Consider the following 26530-nt stretch of genomic DNA (forward strand, 5'->3'; position numbering starts at 1 on the left):
GGACGGGCGCCGTAGCCGAGAGGCTGGGCGGATGTTGTGAGCCGGGACGGTGCCACCGGGGCTGAGGGTGAGTGAGGGGCGGCCGGGCTCCGAGTGGGGCGAGTCCCAGCGGCTCCTGTCGCGGCCTCGGTCCGGCCAGTGCGAAGGCGCCCGTCGCACGAGGATCGCGGCCTATGGTGCGGTGTCTCGGGTCGGAGCTGACCTGGAGGGTCCTTCAGAGCTTGGGGTCGGGCGGGAGCGACTTGGGGGAGCCAGGCGCTGCCCTCAGCGTCCTTGGGCCCCGGGACGGGGTTGGTTCGGTTCTGAGCCCGGATCCCTTAGCGGGGCTGGACGAGGTCGCCCTGGCAAGGAGCCCCCAGGGAGCGTTAGGGTCCGCCTCCCACCTGGCGCCTCAGCACCTGACACCCAGAGTGGGTGTCTGGAAGGTTTGCTGATCAAGTGAGTGACCTCGTTTAATCAGCCCTGCACCTACTCTGGTCTGAGGGGGGCCCCGGTGCTGGACGCGCGCTGAGGGCCTGCGGTGGGCGGCTGGGCGAGGGAGTCACCTTCCTGAGGAGCAGGCGTGGTGCGAACTGTGGATGACACGAGTGTGTGGCGGGAACAGAGAGCCTGTGTGGGGTGAGATAATAGACTGAACTGCAGATAAAGGGGTGCTGGCTAAGGCAGTGCTGGCGGGCCAGGCTCTAGACCAGCACTATCTAATAGAATTTTTGTGATGATGGAAATGTCCTGTATGTGCACTGTCCCGCATGGTAGCCACATGTGGCCATTGAACTCTTGCAGTGCGGCTAATACAATTGAGGAATTGAATTTTTAATTTTTTAAAGCTTTAATTAATTCAAATTTATTGCCACATGTGGCTAGTGTCTACTGTTTTGGACAGTACAGCTCTAGATCATGAGGCCAGAACCAGGGAATTAGTACAGGTTCTGGAGCAGCTGCAGCGTCAACGTGGATGGACAGCAGTAGGAGGTCCAGTAGGGTCTGCGATGAGGACTGGGCAAGGGTGGTGTTGGGATGGGGTGGGAGGCGGTGTGTTTGTGAGTGGGAACAAGAAAACAGCAGGCCTGTGGACCAGGGAAAGGAGGATCCTGGGGCTGAGGATGGAGGCTCTGGCCCTAGGGGTGTCAGAGGGACTTGTGGCGGGAGATGGTATCAAGCCCCCGATAGTGGAATGCTCTTGGGAGAATATGGTTTAGGGTTCTTTGGATATGAGTTGGACCCGGTGTGGCTTACTGCTGAGATGGATACAGGGCCACCTCACTTCGGACACTTGGGTCTGACTTCGCCAGTGTTGAGGCATTTAGTTGTGGTTCAGCAAACATATATCTGGCACCTGTTCTTTGTCAAGCCTTGTCTGGGCAGTGGGACACAGAGGAGAACAAGCCATAGTCCCTGTCACATGGTCTTCGGCCTAGTGTCCAGGAATACTACCCATCCTCCCTGTATAGTAAGCTGGGAGCCCCTGCTTTCCCCTGCCCTGGGTTGGTATGTGAGTGTGTGTGCACCTGTCCTCACCTGCCCCCAAGCCTTCCTGTGTCCCAGGATTGGGGTCAGGTGTGGCAGCCGTTGGCTGGCCTCATGCAGATGGGCTCTGCCTCTGGCTCAGCCCCCAGGACCACTGAGAGATGAAGGATGGCATCCAAGGGAGCTGGCATGTCTTTCTCCCGCAAAAGCTATAGGCTGACCTCAGACGCCGAGAAAGCCAAGGTCACAGGTGAGGCCTGGGAGGGGGCTCCCTATGTTGGGGGAAGGAGAAGGAAGGGGCAGAGGCAGCAAAACCCCAGTTCTGATGAGCCTCAGGCCTTGCTGTGCTCATTTGTTTGCACCTGTGAGCCAGCTTGTCTTCACTGGTTACTATGGAGCAGTGCACCCAGTGTGGGTACTCTTCTGACCCCTGTACTGGCTGCGGACCTCTGGGGCAGGCAGAGGCTATGAGCTGTACTGACCATGTGACCCTCCTCTCCTTTCTGACCTGTGGCCCAGGTATCGTGGATGAGAAGCTGCTGAATGACTATCTGCACCGCGTCTTTTCCCCTCCTGATCACACATCTCCTGCAGCCACCAGCAGGTATGGTGGTTGAGTAACCCCTCCTCATTCCACCAGACAGACCAGAGGCTGGAGGCCGCAGGGGTTCTGGGGAAGGAAAGCCTAGGCTTTGGGAGGGCTGGCTTGAGTTGCATTCTCATTCTGCTGCTCTGGCCAGAGACCTTCATCCAGAGAGTCTGCTTCTGGGCTCTGCTTCTTCACCTCTCCAGATAGTGCCAGTCCCTTCTTCCTGAGGGTGTTATGGAGGTCAGGGAGGTGGTGCACATTCAGCACCCAGCATAGCACCTGGTACCTACTTCACACTCAGCATCTGGTCCTGCGCCCACCGGCCCACACCCCTCTCTCACCCTGGCCCTTTGTAGCCTCTGCCTGAACCTGTAAGTACAGGCCCTGCCAGGCCCTTTTCTTTGCAAGCGTAATGCACTTAAGTTTAGTCTATATAAAAGTTACAAGCATACTTTAGCAGAAACTTAGAAGCAGATAAAAGAAGAAAAACTGCCTGTCATCTCGTGACTATTTGAGTGTGACTCCTTTCTGTCTTCTTTATGTTACAATATATGTAGTTTAGATAGTGATGTATAGAAAATTTTATTTTCAGTTTCTCTCCGTCACTTTCATTTCTTTCTTTTCTTTTAAACAACGTGTTGAGGTATAATTGTCATACAATAAATAGCACATATTTAAAGTGTACAATTTGATGTTTTGAAATATGCATAACGCATGAAACCATCAAGGTGATGAACATATCCCTCACCTCCAAAAGTATATAGAATTTTGAATTCTATTTTTGTCATCAAATGTCACGTAAGTGTTTTTTCCAGGGCTTTGAACCGGTTAGAATTTGCATTTCTAACAAGTTCCTTGCTGAGGTTTTTTTTTTTTTTTTTAATTTTGTTGTGCTGTAGGTCAAAGTTTACAGTGCAAATTAGTTTCTTATTCAAAAATTTATACACAGATTGTTTTGTGACATTGCTTGCAATCTCCTGCAATGTATCAGCACTCTCCTGCTTTTCCTTTACACTCCAAGTTCCCCGTGTCCATTTGTCCAGGTTTCTTGTCCCTTCTGCCTTCTCATCTTTGCTTTTGGGCAGGTGTTGCCCGTTTGGTCTCTTATACTTGATTGAACTACGAAGCATGTTCCTCACATGTGTTACTGTTTGTTTTATAGGCCTGTCTAATCTTTGGCTGAAAGGCGGACTTCGGGAGTGGCTTCAGTTCTGAGTTAGCAGGGTGTGCTGGGGCCATAGTCTTGGGGATTCCTCCAGTCTCTGTCAGACCAGTAAGTCTGGTCTATTTTTTTGAATTTGAATGTTGTTCTACATCTTTCTCCCACTCTGTCTGGGACCCTTTATTGTGATCTCTGTCGGAGCAGTTGGTGGTGGTTGCTGGGCACCATCTAGTTCTTCTGGGCTCAGGCTGGTGGATGCTGTGGTTCATGTGGTCCATTAGGTCTTTGGGCTAATGTTTTCCTTGTGTCTTTGGTTTCCTTCATTCTCTTTTGCTCTGGATAGGATGGGACCAATAGATGTATCTCCGATGGCTGCTCGCCAGCTTTTAAGACCCCAGACGCTTCTCGCCAAAGTAGGATGTGGAACATTGTCTTTATGAACTATGTTATGCCAATTGACCTACATGCGACCATGGTCCGCAGCCCTCAGCCCCAGTAACTTGGTCCTTCAAGGTGTTTGGATGTGTCTAGGAAGCTTCTATAACTTTGCCTTGGTGAAGTTGTGTTGACTTCCCCTATATTGTGTATTGTCTTTCCCTTCCCCAAAGTTAACACTTGTCTACTATCTAGTTAATGATTTCCTCTCCCTATCCTTCCCCTCCCTCATAATCATCAAAGATTGTTTTTTTCTGTGCATAAACCTTTTCTTGGGTTTTTATAATAATGGTGTTGTACAATCTTTGTCCTTTTGTGATTGACTAATTTCACTCAGCATAATGTTTTCCAGATTCATCCATGTTTTGAGATGTTTCTCAGATTCATCATTGTTCTTTATTGCTGGGTAGTATTACATTGTGTGTATGTACCATAGTTTCTTTACCCATTCATCTGTCGATGGGCACTTAATTGTTTCCATCTTTTTGCTATTGTGGATAATGCTGTAATGAATATGAGTGTGCATGTCTGTTTATGAGAGGGCTCTTATTTCTCTAGGATATATTCATAGGAGTGGGATTGCTGGATCATATGGTATTTCTATTTCTGGCTTTTTAAGGAAGCGCCATATTGTTTTCCTCAGTGGTTGTACCATTTTACATTCCCACCAGCAACGTAGAAGAAGAGTTCCAGTCCCCTGCAACCTCACCAACATTTGTTATTTTCTGTTTTTTTTTTTTTATTTGTGCCAGTAATGTCAGGGTGAGATGGTATCTCATTGTAGTTTTGATTTGCATTTCTCTGATGGCTAATGGTCGTGAGCATTTTCTCATTTGTATGTTAGCTGCCTGAATGTCTTCTTTGGTGAAGTGCCTCTTCATATCCTTTGCCCATTTTTTAATTGTATTATTTGTCTTTTTGTTGTTGAAGTGTTTTTTTCCAGGGCTTTGAATGCGGAGAATTTGCATTTCTAACAAGTTCCCCGCAGAGAATTTGTATTTCCACTCCCAGATACACTGAATCAGAATCCACATTTTAACAAGATCCCCAGGTGATTCTTATGTATAACTTACTGGGAACTTATTACAAATGTAAATTCTCAGCAAGGGTTCTGTTCAAAGCCCTGGTTTTTTCACATTACAAATTGGTGTTGGTGGGCTTCCTTTAGGCCAGGGGTCTGCTGTGGCCCTCAGCACTGCCCTGATTTGGAGGTTTTTTTCCTTTTGTTAACAGTGCTTTGAAGATGCCCAGGGTTGGAATCATGTGGTGAGAGCATTTGACTTGCAATCACTTTTAAGACTGTTGCCAAGTTACTTCTTCAAAGGGTCATGTAGGTCCTCACTCCTTGCAGTGAGGCATGGGTGTCCCATCTCTCTGCCCCTCACCAGCCTCAGCTATTCTGACTTTCCCAGTCTTTGCTTACTGAGCAGGTACAAAGGGCAGCATCATTGCCTGTTGCAGTTAAGTGGCTGTGGTAGAGGGTTCCTACTTGTGGAGGGCTGCTGTCCACCCCCACCTCCACCCCAGTCCTGGCCTGTTCCCAGGGCCATCTGATCCCTGCCTCATGTGATACTGGAGATTGTCCTGCTGCCACTAGTGCTGTGGCCGCCAGGAGAGGGAGAGCAGGTGTCAGGGCCATCAGTCAGTGGTTGTGGGGATGCAAGGCCCCCTGGGAAATCCAGAAAGGGTAGACGAGTGCTAGGGTTGACCAAATAGGGGGCTGTGGGCGCTCAGTGGAGGATACAGCTCAGGCCAGCTTCCCACAGCTGTGGGCAGTCTGCTGCCAGGGGCAGGAACAACACTAGAGCAGCCCTGTCAAGCATGGGCCTGTAAGAACTACTATTGAAGAAGCCTCTGTTATCCCTGGGTCCATTGGGGTATTCAGAGACAGGGTAGGCTGCAGCCTTCCATAGTGCTGGCTGGGGATCCCACTGTGGGGCCACTACCTGGCCTTGGCCTGGGGCTCAGCAGGGGTGGGGAGGGGGCTTTGTACATCTCCATCACCTGCAGCTCAGTAATGGCTCATAGCAGGGGAGCACGTGGTCCCTGAGGTTGGGCGAAGCTACCTTGTCAGAGAGTTGGTGCTTTGGCCCGTCTACATCCCTTCCTGGAGACTCCCTCTGGTCAACAAGTGGGGTGAGGAAAAAAAAAAGAATAAAAACTTGTTGCTGTCAAGTCAATTCTGACTCATAGCGACCCTGTAGGACAGAGTAGGGCTGCCCCATAGAGTTTCCAAGGAGTGCCTGGTGGATGTGAACTGCCAACATTTTGGTTAGCAGATGTAGCTCTTAACCACTACACCACTGTGGTTTCCACAAGTGGGATAGGAGTGAGAATTAGAGGTGGAAGAGCAGGTGCTGGCAGGCCTGAGGGCTGGGCCCAGATGAGGCATCAGGTTTCTCCTCTGCCCAAGCCCTGCTGGTTCCACCACCTCACTCCTTGCTATTCTTAGCAGCTGAGCTCAGGACAGAGCTGGCCAGCATTATATGGAGTCCTTTCTCCTTTGGGCATGTGTGTTGGGGGATGGGGCCACCTGGAGAGATTTTCCCAGCCCCTTTGGTGGGGGCAGATGGCAGGCGGCCCTGTGCTCCATTGGCCATCCATGGGCAAATGGGTGCAGGACAGAGCCAACCAACAGCTCTGAGGGCAGAGAGCTGAGGCCTTTGTACCACCAGCATGTGCCTGATTCAACACAAGGACTGCCTTGGCTGGGCGGTGGGGTAGAATGGAAGTATGCCCCCAAAGGAACCACAGGTCTAGGGCTAAGGACTGGATTAGCTGGCCTTGGTACTGACCACCTTGGAGACTGGCATTTCCCCCAGCCTTCCTCTCCCAGACAGAATCAAAGCAACCATCTTCGAGAGTAACCACGTTGCGGTCTATGCAGAGAGCACGCCGTTAGTCCTTGTTATCCACAGCAGCTGTTCCCATTTGACAGGCAAGGGAATTAAGGCTTAGAAAGGTCTCTTACTTTGTAACAGTCCTGAGGTACACCAAATCAGACTAGTCAGATTTTTGGTTTTCTGACCCTGAGCATGACAGTCAAAGAGTGGGCATTGTCCTTTTTCTGGAGTCTGGGCAGTCACCTTCTGAAGCTCAGGGGAAAAGGGATGGGAGAGGCGGTTAATGTCATCTAGCTGGTTTCAAGGACTTGTGGACCCCTCACAGCCTCTTGCTGTCCTCAGGAAACCCCTGAGCTTCCAGAACCTGCCAGAGCATTTGGACCAGCTGCTACAGGTGGACAGTGAGGATGAGGAAAGCCAGGGTATGTGGCAGCCTCTGGGGTGGGTGGGGACTAAGGCTGGGACCTGGGGGTTCCTTGGGGCTGCCCTGGTGAGCTCAGTGCACCCTATGCATTCTGCCAGACCCTCTACCCTGCCCAACCCCACACTTTTCCCCTTTTCAGGACAAGATGAAGGCCGGCTTGGCCCGTCCACTGTGGTCCTGGACCACACAGGTGGCTTTGAGGGGCTTCTCCTGGTTGATGATGACCTTCTGGGGGTGAGTGAGGACAAGTTGTGAGGCCCCAGGTCCAAGTCCTTCTTAACACAGCCCCAAGTCCCTCCCGATGTGGTCCTTGTCTCTGCACTTACCCTTATGGGGCTCAGCCCCACGTCCCTCCCATCACGGCCCTGGCCCAGAATCCCCCCGACATAGACCTCACCCCTCCCATCCTGTTGGGGCACAGTGCAGCGTTGGCCATGACCAGCAAGCACCACCAGAGCTGGCTCAGGTGGGGTTGGGGCCCTTCTCATCTAGGGAGATACTCTGGGTGCCTGGGACGAGGCCCACACCTCCCCTGCTTTTCACCCAGGTGATTGGACACAGCAACTTTGGAACTATCCGTTCCACTACATGCGTTTACAAAGGTGAGACCGTGCTCCACTGTGGCCTGGGGCGTTGGGAAAAAGTTTGAGAACCGAGGCCTGAGGCAGGAGGCAGTCTTTGTCCACCTGTGAGCTCCTAGCCCCTGACTCAGCTCTTTCCAGGAAAATGGGTCTACGAGGTGCTCATCTCCTCCCAGGGGCTCATGCAGATCGGCTGGTGCACCATCAACTGCCGCTTCAATCAGGAGGTACACACCAGGTGGGGGGCTCCTCTCAGGGCAACCTTCTGCTGCACGTGTCCCCAGGGCTCGGGCAGCCCCTCAGACTATACAGGGCCAGGGTCTTCTCAGGTCTCTAACCAGCACTGCCTTCTGGAGGAGGAATGTGCCCTGTCCCTCCCAGGGCACGCCACCTCTCCTCAGAGCATCAGCCCCCTTTTCTAAAAGCATGTAGGTCCAAGGTTGGCAGCTGGTGGGCTCTGGCCCTGCCACTACCCCTGGGACCTCACAGGCAGCTCCTCTCTAGGAGGGGGTTGGAGATACGCACAACTCCTACGCCTACGATGGCAACCGGGTGCGCAAGTGGAACGTGACCACGACGAATTATGGCAAGGTGAGGGCCCAGGTCCTGTGGACCGCCTCCCTGTGTCCATCCCCACAGTGTGGCTGGAGCCACTGGGTAGCTGTGAGGGATCATAGGGCACCGGGGTGGAGATGGGAACTCAGGTATTCTGTACTTGTGGCCAGTCTCCCCCGGGTGGCAGTGGAGACACAGTGGAAGGGGCAGAGTGGACAGGCTGCTGGGCTTCTGCACATCTGTAAGACTTCCTCTCCTGGGCAGGCATGGGCGGCGGGGGACGTTGTGAGTTGCCTGATTGACCTGGACGATGGTACTCTATCCTTCTGCTTGTGAGTCTCCCACCTCTGTCCACGGGCCTGGCCTCCCGGTCCCTATAAGGGGGCCCAGCTGAGTGTGGTAGCCTGAGGGTGGGCAGTCCCGAACAAACTGGCCCATCTTGGCCACATCCTTCTTAGTACTGATTTACAGTCCTACCCTTCTGCTCCAGGAACGGCGTGTCACTGGGCACTGCCTTTGAGAACCTGTCCAGGGGCCTGGGCATGGCCTACTTCCCAGCCATCAGCCTCTCCTTCAAGGAGTCCGTGGCCTTCAACTTCGGCAGCCGCCCCCTGCGATATCCTTTTGGGAAGATGGCTATGGGCTGCTTGGGAGCTCTTGGGGAAGCTGAGGTGAGGGGCTCCCTGCCCCAGGACTTCTGTGGGCGGTGGCAGGCCCTGGCTGCCACGAGGAATGAGTAGGGTGCACCTCAGGTTGGGGTGCTGAAGACAGCAGTCCTCACAACAACCTGGTTAGGCAGGTACCATTATTATCTGTGTCTCACAGATGAAGAACCTGAAGCAGCAAGAGAAATTACACTCCACGGAGAATAAGTGGGAGGACTGTGGTGCAAACCAGGCCATCTGACTCCACAACCTTGCCCTAGAGCCCCAGGTCCCTCAGGGCTTCCACTGGGGAGGGGGTGGGTATGTCTAGGTCATAGAACAGGCGTTGCTGGCTTAACTCTGTGGCACCTACCCAGTGGCGGGCTACCGGCCCCTGCAGGACCCACCGCGGGCCGACCTGGTGCGGGCACAGAGGTTGCTTGGCTATTTCCAGGCAGTGCTCAGCGTGGAGCTGGACCCTGTGGTGAGCCATGGTCTGGGTGGGCGAACTGGGGGCCTTGCACAGCCCTCTGCCCCTCACAGCCTCCTCTCCTCCCCCGCACACAGGAAGGACGGCTGGTGGAGAAGAAGAGCTCTGAGTGGCAGTTGCAGGGCCAACCCACCGTCCTCCTGACGCTGGCCCACATCTTCCACCACTTTGCACCCCTTCTGGTGAGGGGACACTCAGGAGGGGAAGAGGCAGGTTGTGGTAGACATATCCATGCTAGGGCCTGGGATGCTGAGGTGTGTGAGGCCCAGGACCATCACCTGGCCGGGGCCTACATGACCAGACCCCTCAGACCCCAAGGACAGCACCCAGGGGAGGAGGAGACGCTTCCAGCTGAGGGTATCCGAGGATGTCCTAGAAAGAAAATCGATGGGAGATTGGTGCCACAGGCCAAGAGAACTGCATGTGCAAAGCCCCTGCGGGGTGTGGGCAGTGGCCCCTCTCATCCTTCAGTCAGAAGCTGGAGAAGGGCTTATGTATGCATTGGGGTTGCTTGAGGGGTCCCAAGAGTCTGTCTGTGCCTGTGGTCTGAGTCCTCAAACATGGCTTTGGCTTCGTGCCGGGCCACGGTGGCCTGAGCGGGGCAGAAGCCCACCACCTCAACAGCGCCCACCCTTGGTGCAGCGCACGGTGTACCTGGTGGAGGCTGTGCTCGTGAACTTCCTGCTGGGCATCGTGGAGGCAGGCGCATCTGCAAAGGCAGCATTGGTGGTGCACCAGGTCCTAGACCTCTTGTGGCTCTTCATGGAGGTGAGGCCCTCGATCCTGGCTCCCTGGGGCTCAGGCCAGGATGTCAGGCCCTGCTGGCGTGGGGGATACAGGGAGGCGCTTGGAGAAGTCCTCAAGAATGGCAGCCCTGGAGCCTACCCCCAGCAGTAGCTGTGCACCCTGGTGTCTCTCCCCCAGGACTACGAGGTACATGATTGCCTCAAGCAGTTGATGATGTCCCTGCTACGGCTGTACCGGTTCTCGCCCATTGTTCCAGACCTGGGCCTGCAGGTAGGAGCCCCTGCCCTGCCCCTGTCCCGAGTGTCCCTTGCCTTGCCCACCCGCTCTAAGCATCCCCTCCCCACAGATCCACTACCTGCGGCTTGCTATCGCCATCCTGAGGCATCAGAAGTCCCGCAAGTTTCTGCTTAGCAACGTCCTGTATCCTCCCCTTGCTGTCAGGCAGGCTAGCATGTGGTGCCCCCTGATCAGCAGAGACCAGGGAAGGCAGTGGCCATCTGGCCAGGGGTCCCTAAGGAAGCTCAAGAAGACCTGAGGCCCCCAGTATGTGAGTCCTTGTCCCCTGGCCCAGCCCTCCCAGCACTTTCTCTACAGAGCAGGGAAAGTAGAGCAAAGGACTGAGGCCGACTGGCCAGCCTGGCAGGGTTTCCGGATGGCTGCAGACACTTGGGCTGCATGGAGGTGTAGGGGTCATAGGGGACTGCCCTCTTACGCCAAAGCACTGCATTCTCATCCACAGTCCATGGCAAGGGTTCCTACAAGACCTATAGGGAGGCAGCTCTTCCTGCTTCCCAAAAAGCTGAAACCTGTACAAGCAGGAGGGAGAGCCTAGCTTTGGGCCACTGGCTGGGAAGCCTGTGCTCTCGGCCATTTTCTGAGTCTGGGGTCTTCCATCCTCCAGGACGGAGAAACAAAGCTGGGAGGCCCAGAGGCCCAGAGTTGGGGCTGGGGAGAGGCCACCAGGCCCTCTCGCCAGGCTGTCCCACAGTCATCTGTTCTCATGCTAGGCCTTTCTCGTTCACCTTGTGTGTATCGGGCTTGGTGGGCTTGGCAGCCACAGCCCTCAGGACTCACAGTCTGGCACCCTTGGGGGTGGAGAGCTGTGGTGGGCACACCTGGGGTGGGTTGTTCAGGAGGGCTGTTGAGAGAGGACCGATGAAGGTGCGCAGGGGCACCCTTTGGTGAAGAGAGCTCTGCCTTAACGACCACCAGCTTTGACGTGCTCCGGTCTGTTGTCTTCTTTTACATCAAGAGCCCTCTGCGCGTGGAGGAGGCTGGCCTACAGGAGCTCATTCCCACCACCTGGTGGCCGCACCGCTCCAGCAGGGAGGTGGGCGACCCCAAGTGGGTGGGCAGCAGGCATAGTGAGGGCTGGTCCAGGGTGTCTCAGCTAGCTGGTGCTTAGCATGTGAGACCCCTGCCCCAGCTCTGGTCTCTGGAGTCATGGGAGTGAGGGTGGCCTGGGTGAGCCCTGCTGTCTCCTGCCTCAACCCCTGCCCAGGGCAAAGAGAGCAAGGAGGCGGGGGAGGAGACCGCGGAGGAGCGGCTGCGGCGGCGCGCCTATGAACGGGGCTGTCAGAGGCTCAAGAAACGCATTGAAGGTCGGCCCCTGACTCAGGCACTGGGCGGGGTGGGGACATGTGCACGTATGTACCTGGAGGGACTAGGTTGGGCTCAGGAAACCCTGATGGTGGAGCCCCAACCCAGACCTGCTGCCCCCTCCCCAATCCCTGAGGGCAAGGCGCAACCTGAGGAGGGCTCGGCGCTGTATCACCTCCTACCCTCCATCCCCCAGTGGTGGAGGAGCTGCAGGTCCAGATCCTGAAGCTGCTGTTGAACAATAAAGACGACAATGGGGTGAGTGATCCCCCAGACCCCTGGATGGGTCCCTGGTGGGGAGGGGTGCTGTGTTGGACCCCAAGGCTCAGAGGACAGGCTGGCTCAGGTTTCCATGGCAGGGCGTAGGGTCAGATACAGCACTGAGCTAGTCATCTGGGGCCTTCTTCTCAGCTCATCACAGCCTTGTTTTCCCTCCCTGGAAGGGTGAAGCTTCTAGGTACATCTTCCTGACCAAGTTCCGAAAGTTTCTGCAGGAGAACGCTAACGGCCGGGGGGTAGGTGCCCACCTGGCCAGACTGACTGTGTTGCAGGGTCCAGGCCCCTGGCTTCTGGCCCCTCTCAGCCTGCCTCATTCCTGCCCAGCCTTGCAGCCCTTCCCTTCCCACTCAGCCCAGGACCCTGGGGTAGGGCCTTGGGTGAGGAGGGGGCTGGGCTCTGGGCTGGCACAAATGCATGTCTTACACCCTGCACCCACAGAACATGCCTGTGCTCTGCCCCCCTGAGTACATGGTCTGCTTCTTGCACCGGCTGATCTCCGCCCTGCGCTACTACTGGGACGAATACAAGGCTTCGAACCCCCGCGCCTCCTTCAGTGAGGGTGAGTGGGGCCAGGGCCTTAGGTCAGCAAGGCTGGGCAGAGCCAGGCCTAGGGCAGCCCGTAGTATTGGTGTGGAGTGGGGGGAACTGTCCAAGCTCCTGCCCAGCTGAGCCCCACTCCACCTACAGGCGGCCTCCCCACTGGGCCAGCAGGAGCCCACCTTCACGCTGACTGTCCTCACAGGCTCCTGCCCACTCTGGGCTCCCTTCCTCAGTCCTGGCAGCCATTTGTAGGGGCTGCCTTGGGTGGGCTTTAGGGTGTTGGGGAACCCTGTTTTTGTGTAAGATGAAGTCCCCACGGGTCAGCAGGAGCCTTGCGTGCCCTGGATTGGGGGATATCCCACAGGGCTGGCTCAGGACCTTCTCCTCCAGAGTCACCGGCAGCCAAGAATGCTCCCTTAGTGTCAAGCTGTGCGGCTGTGAGCACTGACCTGAAAATGGTGGGGGAGGCGGGGGTGGGCTCCGACCATGCTGTCTGCCTGCACGGGTGGGTGGCCAAGGCCAGGGGGCCATGGCTGTGCTAGGCCAGAGTGGAGGGGAGGTGTCTGGGAGGGTCTTCATGCTGGGCCTGGATTGCTGACCTGGCCTTCTCAACTCCTCGCAGAGGCCTACGTCCCACCTCAGGTCTTCTACAATGGCAAGGTGGACTACTTTGACCTGCAGCGCCTGGGGGGCCTCCTCTCGCACCTTCGGAAAACCCTCAAAGGTACGCGCAGGCCGGTGAGCAGTGAGCAGGTCTGGGGTGAGTGTGGGTGCTGAGCTATCCTGTGCCCACCAGAGGGCGCCCAAGGCTCTCGAGCCGCTAGAGCAGGGAGCTACTAACGAGCAGCCTTGGGTCTTGGGTCCGCCATCCCCTTCCTGGGGCAGCCACCACAACAGAAGGCTGGGAGCCCTGTAATGAAATAAGGAGGCAGCTGTGCTGCAGAGGAGGAGACTCTGGGATCTTGGTGGGGTACAGGTGCTGCCTTCAAGGGTGAGCACAGTCGCCCAGTGAAAAGGGCACGTGGCACTGCATGAGCAAGGGCAGGGATGCAGGCACAGCCCCATGTAGCCTGGAGACAGAAAGCAGTTGGTGTGCTGGCGTAGAAGGCAAGACGGGGTAGTGGGGGGCTAAGGGGTCTCTGGGCGGAGTCTCAGGGCCTTGCAGGCCACACAGCGGGTATGGACTCACCCCAGGGGCAGGGGCCGCAGTAGAGGAGCCTGCATTTTGTTTTCTTAAATAATATTTTATTTTATTATGTTTTCGGTGAAAGTTTATACAGCAGGTTAGGTTCTCTTGTAATAATTTCTGCACAATTTGTTCGGTGTCACTGGCTACATTCTTCACAGCGTGTCAGCTTTCTCATTATTTCTGTTTTGGTTGTTCCATTTCCAGTAATCTGGTTTCCCTGCTCCCTTGCCTTCTCATCTTTGCTTTAGAGTAAATGTTGACTGTTTGGTCTCATATAGATAGTGTTTTAAAGGAGTATAGTACTCATGGGTGATATTGTTTATTTTGTGAGGGAGTCTGCATTTTAAGAAGCTCCATCTGGCTGCTGTGGTGTGGAGAGTGGGCACCAGCAGGGAGAGGGGCTGCAGGAGGAGGCTGAGGTGACAGGTTCAGTGTTGGATTCGGTGTGATTGAGGTGCCCAGGGACATAGCTGAGAGCAAAGCCTGGGCTGTAAGCAGAGGTGGTTTGGTCAGCTGTCAGCGTAGAGGTAGGGATGGGCCTGGGTGAGGCCCAGCTCCCTGGGGATTGTGCACAGTGAGGCGAGCACCCTGGGATCTCGCTTTGTGTTTGGGACCAGACAAAGGAGGGAGATGAGGGAGTAGTCAGAGACTCAAGGCAGGCCCTGGAGAATAGGAGGTCACGGGCACCAGAGACGGGCCGACAGGAGGCTATGATTGGGAATGCCTCCTGCCGAGGAGGCACTGTGAGACTAGGGGCCCTTGAGCTGCAGAGTATAGGCTGGACTGAGGGGTGCCTCCTGCCAACCAGCTGGTACTTCCCTGCTGTCCGGGGAAGTTCCACCTGGTGGCCCTCGCCCCTCCCCTGGCCTGAGAGCCCCCCTGCCTTTCCTCCTAGATGAACTTGCATCCAAGGCCAACATCCTGATCGACCCACTGGAGCTCCAGGCAGCCACCATGGATGACCTGGATGAGGATGAGGAGCCAGCCCCGGCTGCGGCCCAGGTGCCGCGGTAGGGGCAGGTGGGGGGCTTCGTGTTGGGCTTCCCCTCTGTCATATGGGCGGGGTATCACACAAGGCCATCTCCCCCTCCATGCAGGCAAGGGACGTCTCTCCAGGCAGATTCCCTTGGCTGTGGGTGGAGACAAGAACCCCCTTCCCACTCCCCAGCCCCACGGATCAGGGGAGGCCTGAGTGGGCCCTGGTCCTGGGGAGCTGAGTGGCCTCTGGCCTCCTCTCTCCACCGCAGCGCCCCATGCAGGCCCTAGCCATGGGGGGGACACTGCCCCTGCCCCGGCCTGGCTGGCTCAGTTCCCCAACCCTGGGCCGAGCCAGCCGCTTCCTCAGCACAGCCGCTGTGAGCCTCATGACCCCGCGGCGGCCTCTGAGCACCTTGGAGAAAGTGAAGGTCCGCACACTGAGCGCGGAGCAGAGGACCCGCGAGGACAGTAGGTGCCAGGCGGGGCCAGGCAGGGCATTGAAGGACCCTTGTACCAAGTTCAACCCCCCACCCTAGGCAAAGCCAAGATGCACCCCATGCCTTTCCAGCCCTGTGGCCTGGCAGCATCTCAAGGGCACGGGAAGCACACTCTGAGGGCAGGAAATCGATGTTACAAAAATAGGTCCTGGAGTTACAGGGCCTTGCCCCGCCCCCATGCTCTCCCTTCAGGTCTCTCTTGGGGCACAGGAAGGGGGAGAGTGGATCCCCCTCTACTGTGAGGCTCATCCTGGTCCTGCAGGCTTAGGAGAGGGCCGAGATGGCCCCGACCCTGAGCCTGCCCTTCCCCCACCCCCTAGTCGAGGGTGGCCCCTGGAACGAAGGCCTGCTGTTGGGGCGGCCACCCGAGGAGCCAGAGCAGCCCCTCACTGAGAACTCGCTGCTGGAAGTCCTTGATGGTGCCGTCATGATGTATAATCTCAGCGTCCATCAGCAGCTGGGCAAGGTCTTGCACCGTAGTCAGCCACACACTTGTGTGGGGGTTCCGCTTGTGTGTGTGTGTGGGGGTGTGTATGGTGTACCTACACGTGCACATGTGTCTGCAGGGGTGCTTGTGAATGCGTGTGCCTCACTAAGAATGGTTTTTGCTGATGCTCTTCAGGCCTGATCTGGCTAACTTGTGGGAGGGGAGGTGTCCTGGGCCTGAGGTTGGGTGCTTGGCAGGACTGGGGTCCAGACTGGCTCTGGAGAAGCCTGAGTGAGGTACCCAAGGGTCACCCTGGATGTATGGTGCCCGATGCTCTAGATGGTGGGCGTGTCTGATGATGTCAACGAGTATGCAATGGCTCTGAGGGACACGGAAGACAAACTCCGCCGGTGCCCCAAAGGAGTAAGTCCTGAACGTGCAGGTGGGCCTTTAGGGGTGGGGGGAGAGGCAGCTTGCCCACTCAGGGTCCCCAGGGTAGCCCACAAAGGAAATCTGGGCCGCCTTGGCCCTGCCTCTGGGGACTACCCCAGCATTCTTTATCCCCACCCCCACCCTGACCACACCATAACAGTGAGTGCAGCGCTGGCAGTAGGGCCTGGCACGGCCTGAGCCCTATCAGCTAGCTGCAGCCTGTGCCCAGGGCCGCCCAGCCCGCTAAGTGCTGACGCACACCCACGCTCCTCATCCATTATGGACTCGACCCTGAGTGCTGCCTAGGCTGCCACTTGCACATTCAGCAGGAAGCAAGGCCTGGCTCCTTGCACATGCTGTAACCCCTCTTCTGTGGCTGTCCTGGCCTGGGGAGTGGGGCCAGGCATGGCCAGGCTGGGCTTCCCTGGCAGCCCCACCTGCCCCCACCTGTCGGCAGAGCCCTGGGCCTGGCCCAGGCAAGAACAGCTGCTGGAGCTGCAGTTCTGGCATTGAGTCCCAGTGGTGTCCCGGCTAGGGCCTTACATACCCCCAGCTGGGTCTCACTTCCATGCCCTGCTCTGAGGCTTGCCAAGGCTCACTGGCGGGTCATGGCAAAACAGTGTTTGGAAGGGTGGAGCTCGGGTCTCCCAAGCCCTTGCCTGCCTCAGGCACCAGCAGAGCCCCACCCCCAAGACTGGCAGTGTGACAACAGACCTCAGGCCTGGGGGAGGCATGCTGTTGCATGGGGCCATGTCCTGATTGTCTTCCTTTCCCCTGGTGTGGCAGAGGAAGGACATCCTTGCAGAGTTGACCAAGAGCCAGAAGGTTTTCTCGGAAAAGCTGGACCACCTGAGCCGCCGTCTTGCCTGGGTCCATGCCACTCTCTACTCCCAGGTGTGTAGGTGTGGCTTTGGCCCACGGCTACTCGCCTTTCCAACCCTTCTTTCTGGACCGCAGGCTGTCTGGCCCCTGGGGTTGGGCAGGGCCCCTAGCTGCTCCCTGCCCTGGCACACACGTGCCCCTCCCCCACCCCTAACACCCTCTGTCCCAGCCCCATATCCCTTCCTCTGTACCTGTCATGCCCCATGGACTTGAGGTGGTGCCATTTTTAGACCCCTGGTTCCCCTCCAGCTCATAAATCCTTCCTTTGAGGAACCGGGTTTCTCTCTCTACCGCTCCTCCCAGTTCCTTGGCCCCTCTGCCCCTCCCTGGGCCTCACCATCACTGAGTCTGCTTATGTCTGACACACCTCCCACTCTCAAGGCCACTGTCTTATTTCTCTTCTCACTCACTCCTTCATTCAACAACGTGTGCCTAAAGCCTAGAGTATGGCAGGTGCCATCCTGGGCACTGAGACAGTTGTGAACCAGAAAGGTGAGTCTCTGCCCTCCCAGGGCTGTTGGCCTTCTGGGATAGGTGGATGGCCAGACAGTGCATTCCCTCTGGGGCCTCTCCCAACCAGTGATGTCTGTGGCTCTCCTGGCTGCTCTGTGTCAGCACATCTGCCCACCTCTTGGGCCTGCCCCTCCCCCAGAGCCGGGTGACCAAGGCCCAGGGGATCCCCATCTCCAGCCTGCCGTGTTCTCCTTGGGGTTTCTCCTGGTGGCTCCTCTCTGACCCAGGCCACCCCACCCCTCACCCCTCCTTCCTCTCTTGCTGCCGCAGACCACCTTGCCTCCAGCCTTAGGCTCACTGTCAGGGAGGCCCTCTCTTCCCTGCACTAGGGCCAGCACCTACCCTCTTCCCAAGGCGACCTTGCTGTCCCTCAGGCAGCATCCTCTAAGGAACCGAGCCCTCCGCCTCAGCCTTTCTTCTTCTGTGTCTTCAGGGCACGCTCTTCTGCCTTCTCACCCGGTTTCTCCCATGAAACGAAAAAGCCCTTGAGGCCTCTCCTTGACTCTGTCTGCCTACAGCTATCCCTCTCTCCTCTCTTCTCTGTTACACAGCTGGAAGGAGCTGTGTCTCAGCTGCCCTGTCCCCTCACTCTTGGCCCGGCTCTTCTGAAATAGTCTCACCAGGGTCTCTGTCGACCTTTTCGTCTCCTCCTGTGAGCACATCCCCATCTTCATCGCGTTGGCCCCTTAGCAGCACCAGTCCCCTTCCTCAGACTTCCCTCTTGGCCCCCCTGCCAGGTGTGCTCCCTGGCCCAGGCCCCCCTCTGACCTCTCGCTCACACCTTCTCCTTGGGCCCTTGGGTCTTAGGGCACATAGGAGACTTGGTGCGAAGTCAGACGCTCTGGCTCCACGTCAAGAGATGCAGGTGCCATGGGTCTGGGTGAGGGCCCGGGGCCTTGTGCTGGTTGGCGACCCCTCCTGTGCCCCCTGGTGTCATCCTGACACAGACCGTCTGAGAACATGAGAACCACACCGTGGGGAAGATTTTGTGTGTTCTCCATGGCCTCCATGCCACCAGCAGTCACTCCCCCATTCACCTTCTCTCTTGAGCTCCAGACCCAAATTTCTATCTGCCTTTTCAACACTACCTTTTTGGGAGCATCTCCAGGTACCTCATGCTCCACTTGTTCTGAGTTGCACTCCCCGTTTGCTGTGCACCAGGCCTGCTTCTCCAGCACTTCTGACTTCCATGGAAGCTCCACTACCCCTAAAAACGTGGGCACCATTCTTGGCCTTCCCATCAGTGCAGCCTGGAGGGGCCGTGGCTTCTCCCTGTCCTATCCCACTTGCCCCTGCAGCCCCTCTGCACTTAGCAGTGTTCACACTCTTCTGGGCACATCACCCTTTGCTTACAAACTTATGTGCCCTTACAAAACTCAAACCTGGGTTCATTGGGGTCACAGGGCCGCCTCTCCAGGCCAGGCACGCCTGCCTCCCCGCCTGCAGGCCTCTCCAGACCCTAGCCACACGGGCCTTCGTGCCCACCAAGTGTTCCTTGCCCCCGTCTGAGCTGTTGCTTCCACTTCCTGGAATCCAGGTCTCAACTCTGATGTCATATTCATGGGGAGGCCTTTCCTGACCTCCAGAACAGGTCATGCCCCCTGTGACCCTCCACGCGTGTCCCCGCAGGAGAAGATGCTAGACATCTACTGGCTGCTGCGCGTCTGCTTGCGGACCATTGAGCATGGCGACCGCATAGGCCCTCTCTTTGCCTTCATGCCTGAGTTCTACCTAAGTGTGGCCATCAACAGCTACAGCGCCCTCAAGAATTACTTTGGCCCTGTGCACAGCATGGAGGAACTTCCAGGTGATGGGGCCACTTGGGCTGGGAGGGAACAGAAAAGGCGGCCTTTGGCATGAGCCCTTGGATCCCTGGTCTGAGCTATCCATGGCCCAGCAGCACATGTCCACGTGGGGAGGAGGGGGCAGCTCCTACTCCTGGCCTGCATTGAACAAACATTTGTAAAAGCCCCACATGGTGAGCCCTGCCCTGGGGCCAGCAGCCACAGAACCAGCGGTCCCTCGTGGTGCTGAGAGGGAAGCAGACAATATGGACCGCGGGGTAGGGGCCCTCTGGTTTTACTCCCTTCCTGGGGCTCCAGGAACCAGCTGGCCCCTGACACTACTGCCCCGGCACTGGCCACCATCTGTGGCTGCTTTTGTGGGGTGGAGTGGTTGATCTCTGTAAATCACAGCAGGTTTCTTGAAGACCATTGGTTCCAGGCTGGGCTTGGTGGTTTATGTCTGGATCTGGGTACAAGCTCAGGCCCCAGGCCTGACCCCCGCCCCACCCCAGGCCTAGATGCGGGCTTTGTCGTCAGAGGTGGAGCCGTGGGGGACCGAGGGGCTTTGCTGGGCCTTCAAGTGTGTGTGCTGAGCTGGGTTTGAGCCAAGGTCAGGACTCTGGCCAGGACCCGCCCTCCCCCCACAGCGAGTCTGTGCTGTAGTCCCTCATCAGCTGCCAGTGAATGTCATGCCCAATGTCCCTAGACACCGGCCCAGGTCCAGACTGGCCCTTGGAGCCTGCTGCCCAAGTCTGCCCCCCTGCCAAGGGACAGGCCTGCCTCTGGAGCCCCACCTCCAGCCAACAGCTCCCACTACCCCACCCTGCAGGCTATGAAGAGACCCTGACCCACCTGGCCGCCACCCTTGCCAAACATTTTGCCGACACGCGTATCATAGGCACTGGTGAGACACGCTACGGTGGCTGGTGGGGGGATTGTGTGGGATGGCATCTCTGGCTGGCTGTTTTCAGTGCAGAGTGCTGGCCAGGTGGGCATGAGGCATGGGGGCTGGGGCCCATGCCAGGCACCTGCTGAGGCATGACTTCTCCCAGCAGACATCCGGGACTCGCTGATGCAGGCCCTGGCCAGCTACGTGTGCTACCCACACTCCCTGCGGGCTGTGGAGCGGATCCCTGAGGAGCAGTGAGCGGAGATGGGGTGGGGGGGGGGCACGCACCTGCCCTGCACAGCACCACGACCAGCCTCACCCCGTGCCCACTACCCTTTGCCCCCACAGGCGCATCGCCATGGTGAGGAATCTCCTGGCGCCCTATGAGCAGCGGCCCTGGGCCCAGACCAACTGGATCCTGGTGCGGCTCTGGAGGGTAAGCTTGACTGGAGAAGCGGTGGCTGCAGCTGGCTGGAGGGCGGGGTTGCCCTGGCCCACTGACCCCCCACTGGCCCCACCCCCAGGGCTGTGGGTTCGGGTACCGCTATACAAGGCTGCCACACCTGCTGCAAACCAAGCCCGAGGACGCCCATCTGCCCAGCCTCCAGAGTGAGTACCCGGGCCAGCAGCTCCTCGCCCGCCACGCTGGGGTTCTCTCAGACTCACCCGCTTCTTCCAGCTGGGCCCCAAACACCCTGACACTCTTGAGACTTCACTGCCTTGTGGGCCAGGGTGGTATGGGGGACAAAGCACCATCCTGTGTGTGCCTTTGGGCCCAAGTGCTCTGTGTGGGTCACAGTGGCAAGGGGCGGCATCTTCCCGGGCTCATGCAGGGTGAGGATCCTGTCCCTTGCCCACTGAGCCACCTCGCTGACCTCCAGCCTTATCCCAGCACCATGTCCAGACCTGAGTCGAGGGAGTGGGGTGGGGCAGACTGGGGGTCGGTCAGGGCCCCAGGTGGTATCCATGAGGCTTCCTGGAAGAAGGGCCATTTGGTTGGGAGCAGAGACTATGCTCTGTCTCCTGGGGCCATGGTCCAGCAAAGCTTTGGAAGCCTGAGAACCTTCACCTAGGCTTGGCCGGGGGTCTCAGACTGTCCAGTTTACAGGATCTGCCTGCCACACACTGTACTCACCCCACGTAGTGGCTGTCCTTGGCTAGTGTGGTATATTTCTGCCTTGGTGGGGCAGTGTTTTGTTTTGAGGGGCGTCCCCAGAGCAGCCGAGTGCCCCTTGTGCAAAGTCACACAGCAGGTCCTTGCCGGTTGCCTCGGTCCTGTCCTGGGCAGAACTGAGCTGCAAGTGGAGAGGCAGCAGTGGGGCCAGGTCTGCGTCGTGCTGCTGCAGGGACTATTGATTTGCATCGGGAGGGGTGGGGAAGGCAGGCTGGTCCCAGCCTTGGCTGAGGGCTCTGGTTACTGCTGCCTGCCAGCCCCAGACTTGGTGCCCACCCCCTCTCGCATCTGCCAAGGCCAGGCCAAGGGCAACAGAGGACAGGAGAGGGCTTACAGCAGGGTTCTGGCTCAGAGCAGACCCTCGGGGAAGCTGGCCTTGATAGAAGTGGGGAAGGGTCTAGGCCCTGTCTAGGTCTAACCCCATTCGAAGGGTCAGGCTGGAGTTGTGTGGCTGCTCCAGGCTGAGGGGCTTGCAGGGTTAGGGAAGCAGTCAGATGCAGCCCTGACCCCCAGGTAGTGCAGCACCCTGTCTCCCTGCCCCCGTGACCTGTGTGGTTCCCAGGGAGCTGTCTTTCTGTCCTCACACTAGTGGCCCAGTGGTGAGCACAGAGGCAGATAGGCAGGGGCCACTGCACTGGCCTCCCCGATGACACCACCTCCCCGTGCTCCTGCAGAGCCCTGCCCTTCCACCCTGCTGCAGCAGCACATGGCAGACCTGCTGCGACAGGGTCCTGATGTGGCACCCAGCTTCCTCAACAGCGTCCTCAACCAGCTCAACTGGGCCTTCTCGGAGTTCATCGGCATGATCCAGGAGGTGAGCTGTGGTGGGGCCTTGTGGGCCAGGGTGGTGTGGGAACAAGGCATGGTCTCGGGGTGTGGCCAGGCCACTGATAGCTGTCTGCCCACCTGTTGGTGGCTCAGATCCAACAGGCGGCCGAACGTCTGGAGCGGAACTTTGTGGACAGCCGGCAGCTCAAGGTATGTGCCACCTGCTTTGACCTCTCAGTCAGCCTCCTGCGTGTCTTGGAGATGACCATCACACTGGTGCCCGAGATATTCCTCGACTGGGCCCGGCCTACCTCTGAGATGCTGCTGCGGCGTCTTGCGCAGGTATGTCCGTCTGGGCAAGCAGGGTGGGACCCTGGGGTTTGCTCCAGTGGCAAGCCTACTCATCCACTGACGGGCTCCTGCACTCACAGCTGCTGAACCAGGTGCTGAACCGGGTGACAGCTGAGAGGAACCTGTTTGACCGTGTGGTCACCCTACGGCTGCCTGGTGAGGACTCAGACACCCCGCACCGCAGTACCCCATGGGCCTGGGTTCCTCTCTCAGGAACAGTGATGCCCGATTCTCCAGGCTGTGTTAGGACAGCCAGGCCTACGGCCCAGCCTCAGCTTGCCCTTCTGTGGGAGGACAGTCAGGAGGTGGATGGCATCAGCTGGGCCTGGAGGCCCTGCAGCAGGCGTGCATGCGCGGCTTACCCCCTCCTTCCCTTCCCTTTAGGCCTGGAGAGTGTGGACCACTATCCCATCCTGGTGGCAGTGACAGGCATCCTGGTGCAGCTCCTGGTGCATGGGCCAGCTTCAGGGTGAGTGCTGGGGACGGTGGGCCCCATGAGAGCCAGGTGTGTCTGATGGCAAGGGGGCTGGGCAGGGCCTCCCTGCAGCTCAGTTTCCTTGTCTGTAAAATGGACCTCAGTACCAGGTTTTTGAAGGCAGAGGGGAGGTGGTGAGGTGTGAATTGCCTAAAGAGGTGGCTGTAGCTCTGGGTAAGAGAATCAGGGACCCCAGCAGGACAAGGTGTCCTGGTCTGTGGCCTGAGTCACTGGCTGTGGCCATGCCTCAGGCAGAGGCAGGGGAACCAGGACTCCCTTAGGGTCACCGTGCGATGGCTGGGTAGGGCCTGGGGGCACTGCGGGAGTCGAAAGCCGAACACACACACACATACACACACACACTGGTATCTGCGAAGGCTCCAGCCATGGGCACGTCCTGCCTTTATTAAGAAACTCCATGACAGCTGGGCCCAGGACACCCACAGGGGCCTAGCTCAGCCCCCACGCATGAGGGGTTCCCAGACCCCCTCCCTGCCTCCCTGCAGCAGGGGTGGTGAGATGCATGAAGGCAGGGCACCGCCTCAGTCATCAGGCTGAGACCAGTGCCAGCCCTTAAGAGGCTCCTGCCCTCGAGGGACAGCAAATTCCAGCTCAGCGAGCTCCCCTCCCAGCTTGGCCATACCCGGCAGGCTTTCTGCTGCTGAAAAGCTGGGAGCACTGGCCGTGATGCCCTTCAGAGCTGCCTCGTGAGTTGCAGCCGTGGGGTGGGATCTGCCGTCAACGGCCTCTAGATGCCCCTGGCCAGCGAGCAGGGCCAGTCTTTCTGGGACTCAGGCCAGGAGCCATGCCTGCCTAATGCCTGCCCACCAGATCCTGTGTTGCGTTGTGAAGCTTTAAGTAGGTTGGATGTTGGTGGACAGGGAGTCTTGTTTCCCAGGAGGTCTTCCTTCATGAGCCGCCTCCTACTTCCCTGTGGCCCATTCTCTCCTAGACCCTTGGGAAGGGGAAGTTGGTTATGCCTCAGCTCTTCAGTGCCACCCCTTGACAGCGACTGGGGCTCCCATGCAAACATTCTTCTAGATGAGCCTCTGCCCCCAATCCTCATGGGGCAGTGGGCACAAACAGGCCCGGCTAGGGCCTGAGGCCTTTAAGACCTTTGCTGAGGCAGAGCACGAGAAGGCTGGGGACCCCACTCCTCCACCAGTGAGCAGGGCCTTGTGGTTCAGGCCAAGGCCCACCCAGTAGGTTGTGGGACCAGGCCAGGGCTTCCCATCAGCACCTGGCAGTTACCTGAAGTACAGCAGGGAGCAGGGCAAGCAGCGGGCAGGGTGGTGGCCTGGGTAGAGGGGACTCTTGGCAGCCTAGGTCATCACAGGACCCTCAGAGCCTGTAGAGCTAGCAGATTCTGAGCTGACCTTGAGCTGCAGGCCCCCAGGGTTGCAGAGGTCAAAGTCCTCAGCTATGGCCAGCTGCACACGGCCATTGAGGCCTCTCCTGCCTGGCTCCAGAAAGACCACATGCTTGTGGGTGCTGGCCTTGCGACTGGGCGCATCTGGTGGTGTGGTGCTGAGCACTGAGGACTGTGCGCTCAGCTCCTGGAGAGGGCTGGGTGCTTGTGACCAGCGGCGGCAGCGGCAGGCTCGGAGACAGCAGCGGCAGCAGCCACGGCAAGGTGGCAGAAACAGGTAGAGCAGCACCAGCACCAGGCCCACGGCACAGCCCAGCAGCGTGGTGTAGCTTGTGCTAAAGACCTCGGGCTCAGGGCGAGGATGGTGCACGCTCACATTGTACTCGTGTGTCTGGTTGTGCAGGCGCGGCCCGGTGGCCAGGCACACGAAGATGCCCTGGTGCTGCGGCTGCACGTTGCTGATGGCCAAGCTGCCGTCAGCCAGCAGCTTGATGCTACCATCTCGGGATCCCGGCGCCAGGAGCAGCTCGTGCTGCGGGGAGACCCAGGCAGTGCGTATGGCCAGGGCACTGGCGTTGCAGTGCAGCCGCAGGGACTGGCCCATCCACACGTGCAGCTGTTCTTCCGGCCGCTCTAAGCCCTGACCAGTGGCAGCTGAGCAGTTCTCAAAGATGCGGTTGTGCTCAAAGAAGCGCACGCGGGATGCCCGTACCTTGAAAGCCAGGCACACGTACTCCTGCGCGAAGTCCCGCACGGCGCTCAGGCCCCGCTGGTGCCAGCGCCGCAGCAGGTGGTAGAGGCGGCAGTCGCAGGGCAAGGGGTTATTGTGCAAGTAAAGGCCATTCTTGAGAAAGGCCGGCAGCGTGGCCAGCTCGGGTACTGGGATGTGGCCCAGCTGGTTGGAAGAGAGGTCCAGAGTGTGCAGGTGGGCAGCGCCCAAACCGTGCAGGTGGTTGAAAGAGAAGGACACGAGTTCGTTGCAGCCCAGATAGAGCCGGCTAAGCGCGTTCAGGCCATGAAAGGCATGTTCATCCAAGTGGGCCAGGCGGTTATTGAACAGCAGCAGCATCTCGAGCGCCCCCAGCCCGTCGAGGTCGTGGCGGCTAAGCGCCCGCAGAGCATTAGATGATAGGTCGAGCAGCCGCAGGCCGCTGGCGTTGGTGAAGACGCCGCGACCCAGCGCACGCAGCTCGTTGTGGCCTAGGCGCAGCGCGCGCAGCCGGGAGAGGGGCGCCAACCAGCCGGGGTGCAGGCGCTGGAGTGCGTTGTGGCTCAGGTCGACGTCCGCAGCTGCGACGGGTAACGCGGCCGGCACGTCCTGCAGCCCAAGGCCTGCACAGCTCAGCAGGTCGGCAGCGCAGACGCATTTGTCGGGGCAGTTGTGGGACGGAGGGGGCAGAAGGGCCTCAGAGTAGTCCCGGGTGCCTAATCCGACGCGCGGCATGCACAGCAGTGTGCCCAGCAGCACCAGCCAGGCCATGGCGGTGGCCACCAGGGATGGAGCAGGACAGCTCCTGTGCAGGGCGCAGATCCGGGACTCACCCACTTCTGCTCTGGCTCGACGTGCGCGGTGCCGGATGGGTCATGGCCCGGGAGCTAGGACGCGGACTCTGCCCCTCACAGCCGGCTGCTCCTGCTCTCCAGCTCCCAGGCGGCGAGGTGGGGCCGCACTCAGCTCGGCACTCCCTTCCCGGGTTCCCCTGGCTCTTCCGGCTCTCCCGGTGCTTTCCTAGTCACTCGGCTAAATAGTCGCCGGGAGTCTGTGGTTCAGGGGGCGGAACCTCGAGCCTCCATTGGTTCCTGTCGGAGGGGGCGGGGCAGCTGTGGCCAAGGGTGTCGCGTGGCCGCCAGTGGGGGGCGGGCGCGAGCCGGACCCCAACAGGCGTTTGGCCAGCGGCTTTCCTCAGCGCTCATTTCCCCCAAGTGGTTGCCCATCCAGGCACAGGCTGGTGGAAGGAGGCTGGGAAGCATCTTTTACGCGCTACGAATAGTGTTTATTTGGAGTAGTTTTGAAGGGTTAATGTGTGTCACAAGGCTGGTGGACATTCACTGTCTTCTGGTAGCTCCCGAGTCCCCTAAACTGGCACCTGGACTGTATGGGTCCTTACTGGGATCCAGGACTAACTGGGCTGGTAAGAAGCACGGAGATGGAATGGGATGAAGCTGGTCTAGCTCTGTCAATCACCTCTTCAGTAGAGTGCTTTCCTACAGTCCCTGAGCCCCCTGACACGACCCTTGCACCCTCCCCCAGGATAGAGCGAGCCACTTCTGTGCTCCTGGCTGATCCCTGCTTCCAGCTCCGCTCCATATGTTATCTCCTGGGGCAGCTGGAGCCCCCAGCACCTGGCACTGCCCTGCCTGCCCCTGACCGGAAGCGCTTCTCCCTGCAGAGTTGTGAGTGGAGGGAAGCACCTCTCCCTGCAGAAGTGGGGGTGGAGGCAGAGGCA

General features: G+C 58.4%; 2 protein-coding genes across 2 annotated transcripts in view; one reads left to right on the plus strand and one right to left on the minus strand.

Moving 5' to 3' along the window:
- RNF123 (ring finger protein 123) overlaps nucleotides 1-26530 on the plus strand; it is a 27395-nt gene continuing 865 nt past the window's right edge. Inside the window, exons 1-36 of the mRNA XM_004368538.2 lie at nucleotides 1-67; nucleotides 1610-1717; nucleotides 1987-2071; nucleotides 6839-6918; nucleotides 7060-7154; nucleotides 7468-7522; nucleotides 7643-7728; nucleotides 8006-8092; nucleotides 8321-8388; nucleotides 8547-8672; nucleotides 9070-9184; nucleotides 9268-9372; nucleotides 9833-9958; nucleotides 10115-10207; nucleotides 10284-10357; nucleotides 11150-11267; nucleotides 11439-11538; nucleotides 11733-11794; nucleotides 11980-12051; nucleotides 12254-12374; nucleotides 12978-13079; nucleotides 14440-14546; nucleotides 14792-14990; nucleotides 15340-15485; nucleotides 15786-15869; nucleotides 16665-16772; nucleotides 18903-19080; nucleotides 19887-19961; nucleotides 20113-20200; nucleotides 20295-20382; nucleotides 20471-20555; nucleotides 21795-21934; nucleotides 22042-22230; nucleotides 22320-22395; nucleotides 22624-22708; nucleotides 26335-26477. Coding sequence (XP_004368595.1) covers nucleotides 1636-1717; nucleotides 1987-2071; nucleotides 6839-6918; nucleotides 7060-7154; nucleotides 7468-7522; nucleotides 7643-7728; nucleotides 8006-8092; nucleotides 8321-8388; nucleotides 8547-8672; nucleotides 9070-9184; nucleotides 9268-9372; nucleotides 9833-9958; nucleotides 10115-10207; nucleotides 10284-10357; nucleotides 11150-11267; nucleotides 11439-11538; nucleotides 11733-11794; nucleotides 11980-12051; nucleotides 12254-12374; nucleotides 12978-13079; nucleotides 14440-14546; nucleotides 14792-14990; nucleotides 15340-15485; nucleotides 15786-15869; nucleotides 16665-16772; nucleotides 18903-19080; nucleotides 19887-19961; nucleotides 20113-20200; nucleotides 20295-20382; nucleotides 20471-20555; nucleotides 21795-21934; nucleotides 22042-22230; nucleotides 22320-22395; nucleotides 22624-22708; nucleotides 26335-26477 — 3643 coding nt within the window. The 5' untranslated portion in view covers nucleotides 1-67; nucleotides 1610-1635. The remainder of the gene's footprint in view (nucleotides 68-1609; nucleotides 1718-1986; nucleotides 2072-6838; nucleotides 6919-7059; nucleotides 7155-7467; nucleotides 7523-7642; nucleotides 7729-8005; nucleotides 8093-8320; nucleotides 8389-8546; nucleotides 8673-9069; nucleotides 9185-9267; nucleotides 9373-9832; nucleotides 9959-10114; nucleotides 10208-10283; nucleotides 10358-11149; nucleotides 11268-11438; nucleotides 11539-11732; nucleotides 11795-11979; nucleotides 12052-12253; nucleotides 12375-12977; nucleotides 13080-14439; nucleotides 14547-14791; nucleotides 14991-15339; nucleotides 15486-15785; nucleotides 15870-16664; nucleotides 16773-18902; nucleotides 19081-19886; nucleotides 19962-20112; nucleotides 20201-20294; nucleotides 20383-20470; nucleotides 20556-21794; nucleotides 21935-22041; nucleotides 22231-22319; nucleotides 22396-22623; nucleotides 22709-26334; nucleotides 26478-26530) is intronic.
- On the minus strand, nucleotides 22893-25662 carry AMIGO3 (adhesion molecule with Ig like domain 3). Its single transcript, XM_012556489.2, has one exon. It carries the CDS (start codon nucleotides 25561-25563, stop codon nucleotides 24037-24039), a length of 1527 nt encoding a protein of 508 aa, XP_012411943.1. The 5' UTR covers nucleotides 25564-25662; the 3' UTR covers nucleotides 22893-24036.

Source organism: Trichechus manatus, unplaced genomic scaffold (assembly GCF_000243295.1).
Source record: "Trichechus manatus latirostris isolate Lorelei unplaced genomic scaffold, TriManLat1.0 scaffold00001, whole genome shotgun sequence".
In the NCBI taxonomy this organism is placed as follows: Eukaryota; Metazoa; Chordata; class Mammalia; order Sirenia; family Trichechidae; genus Trichechus; species Trichechus manatus.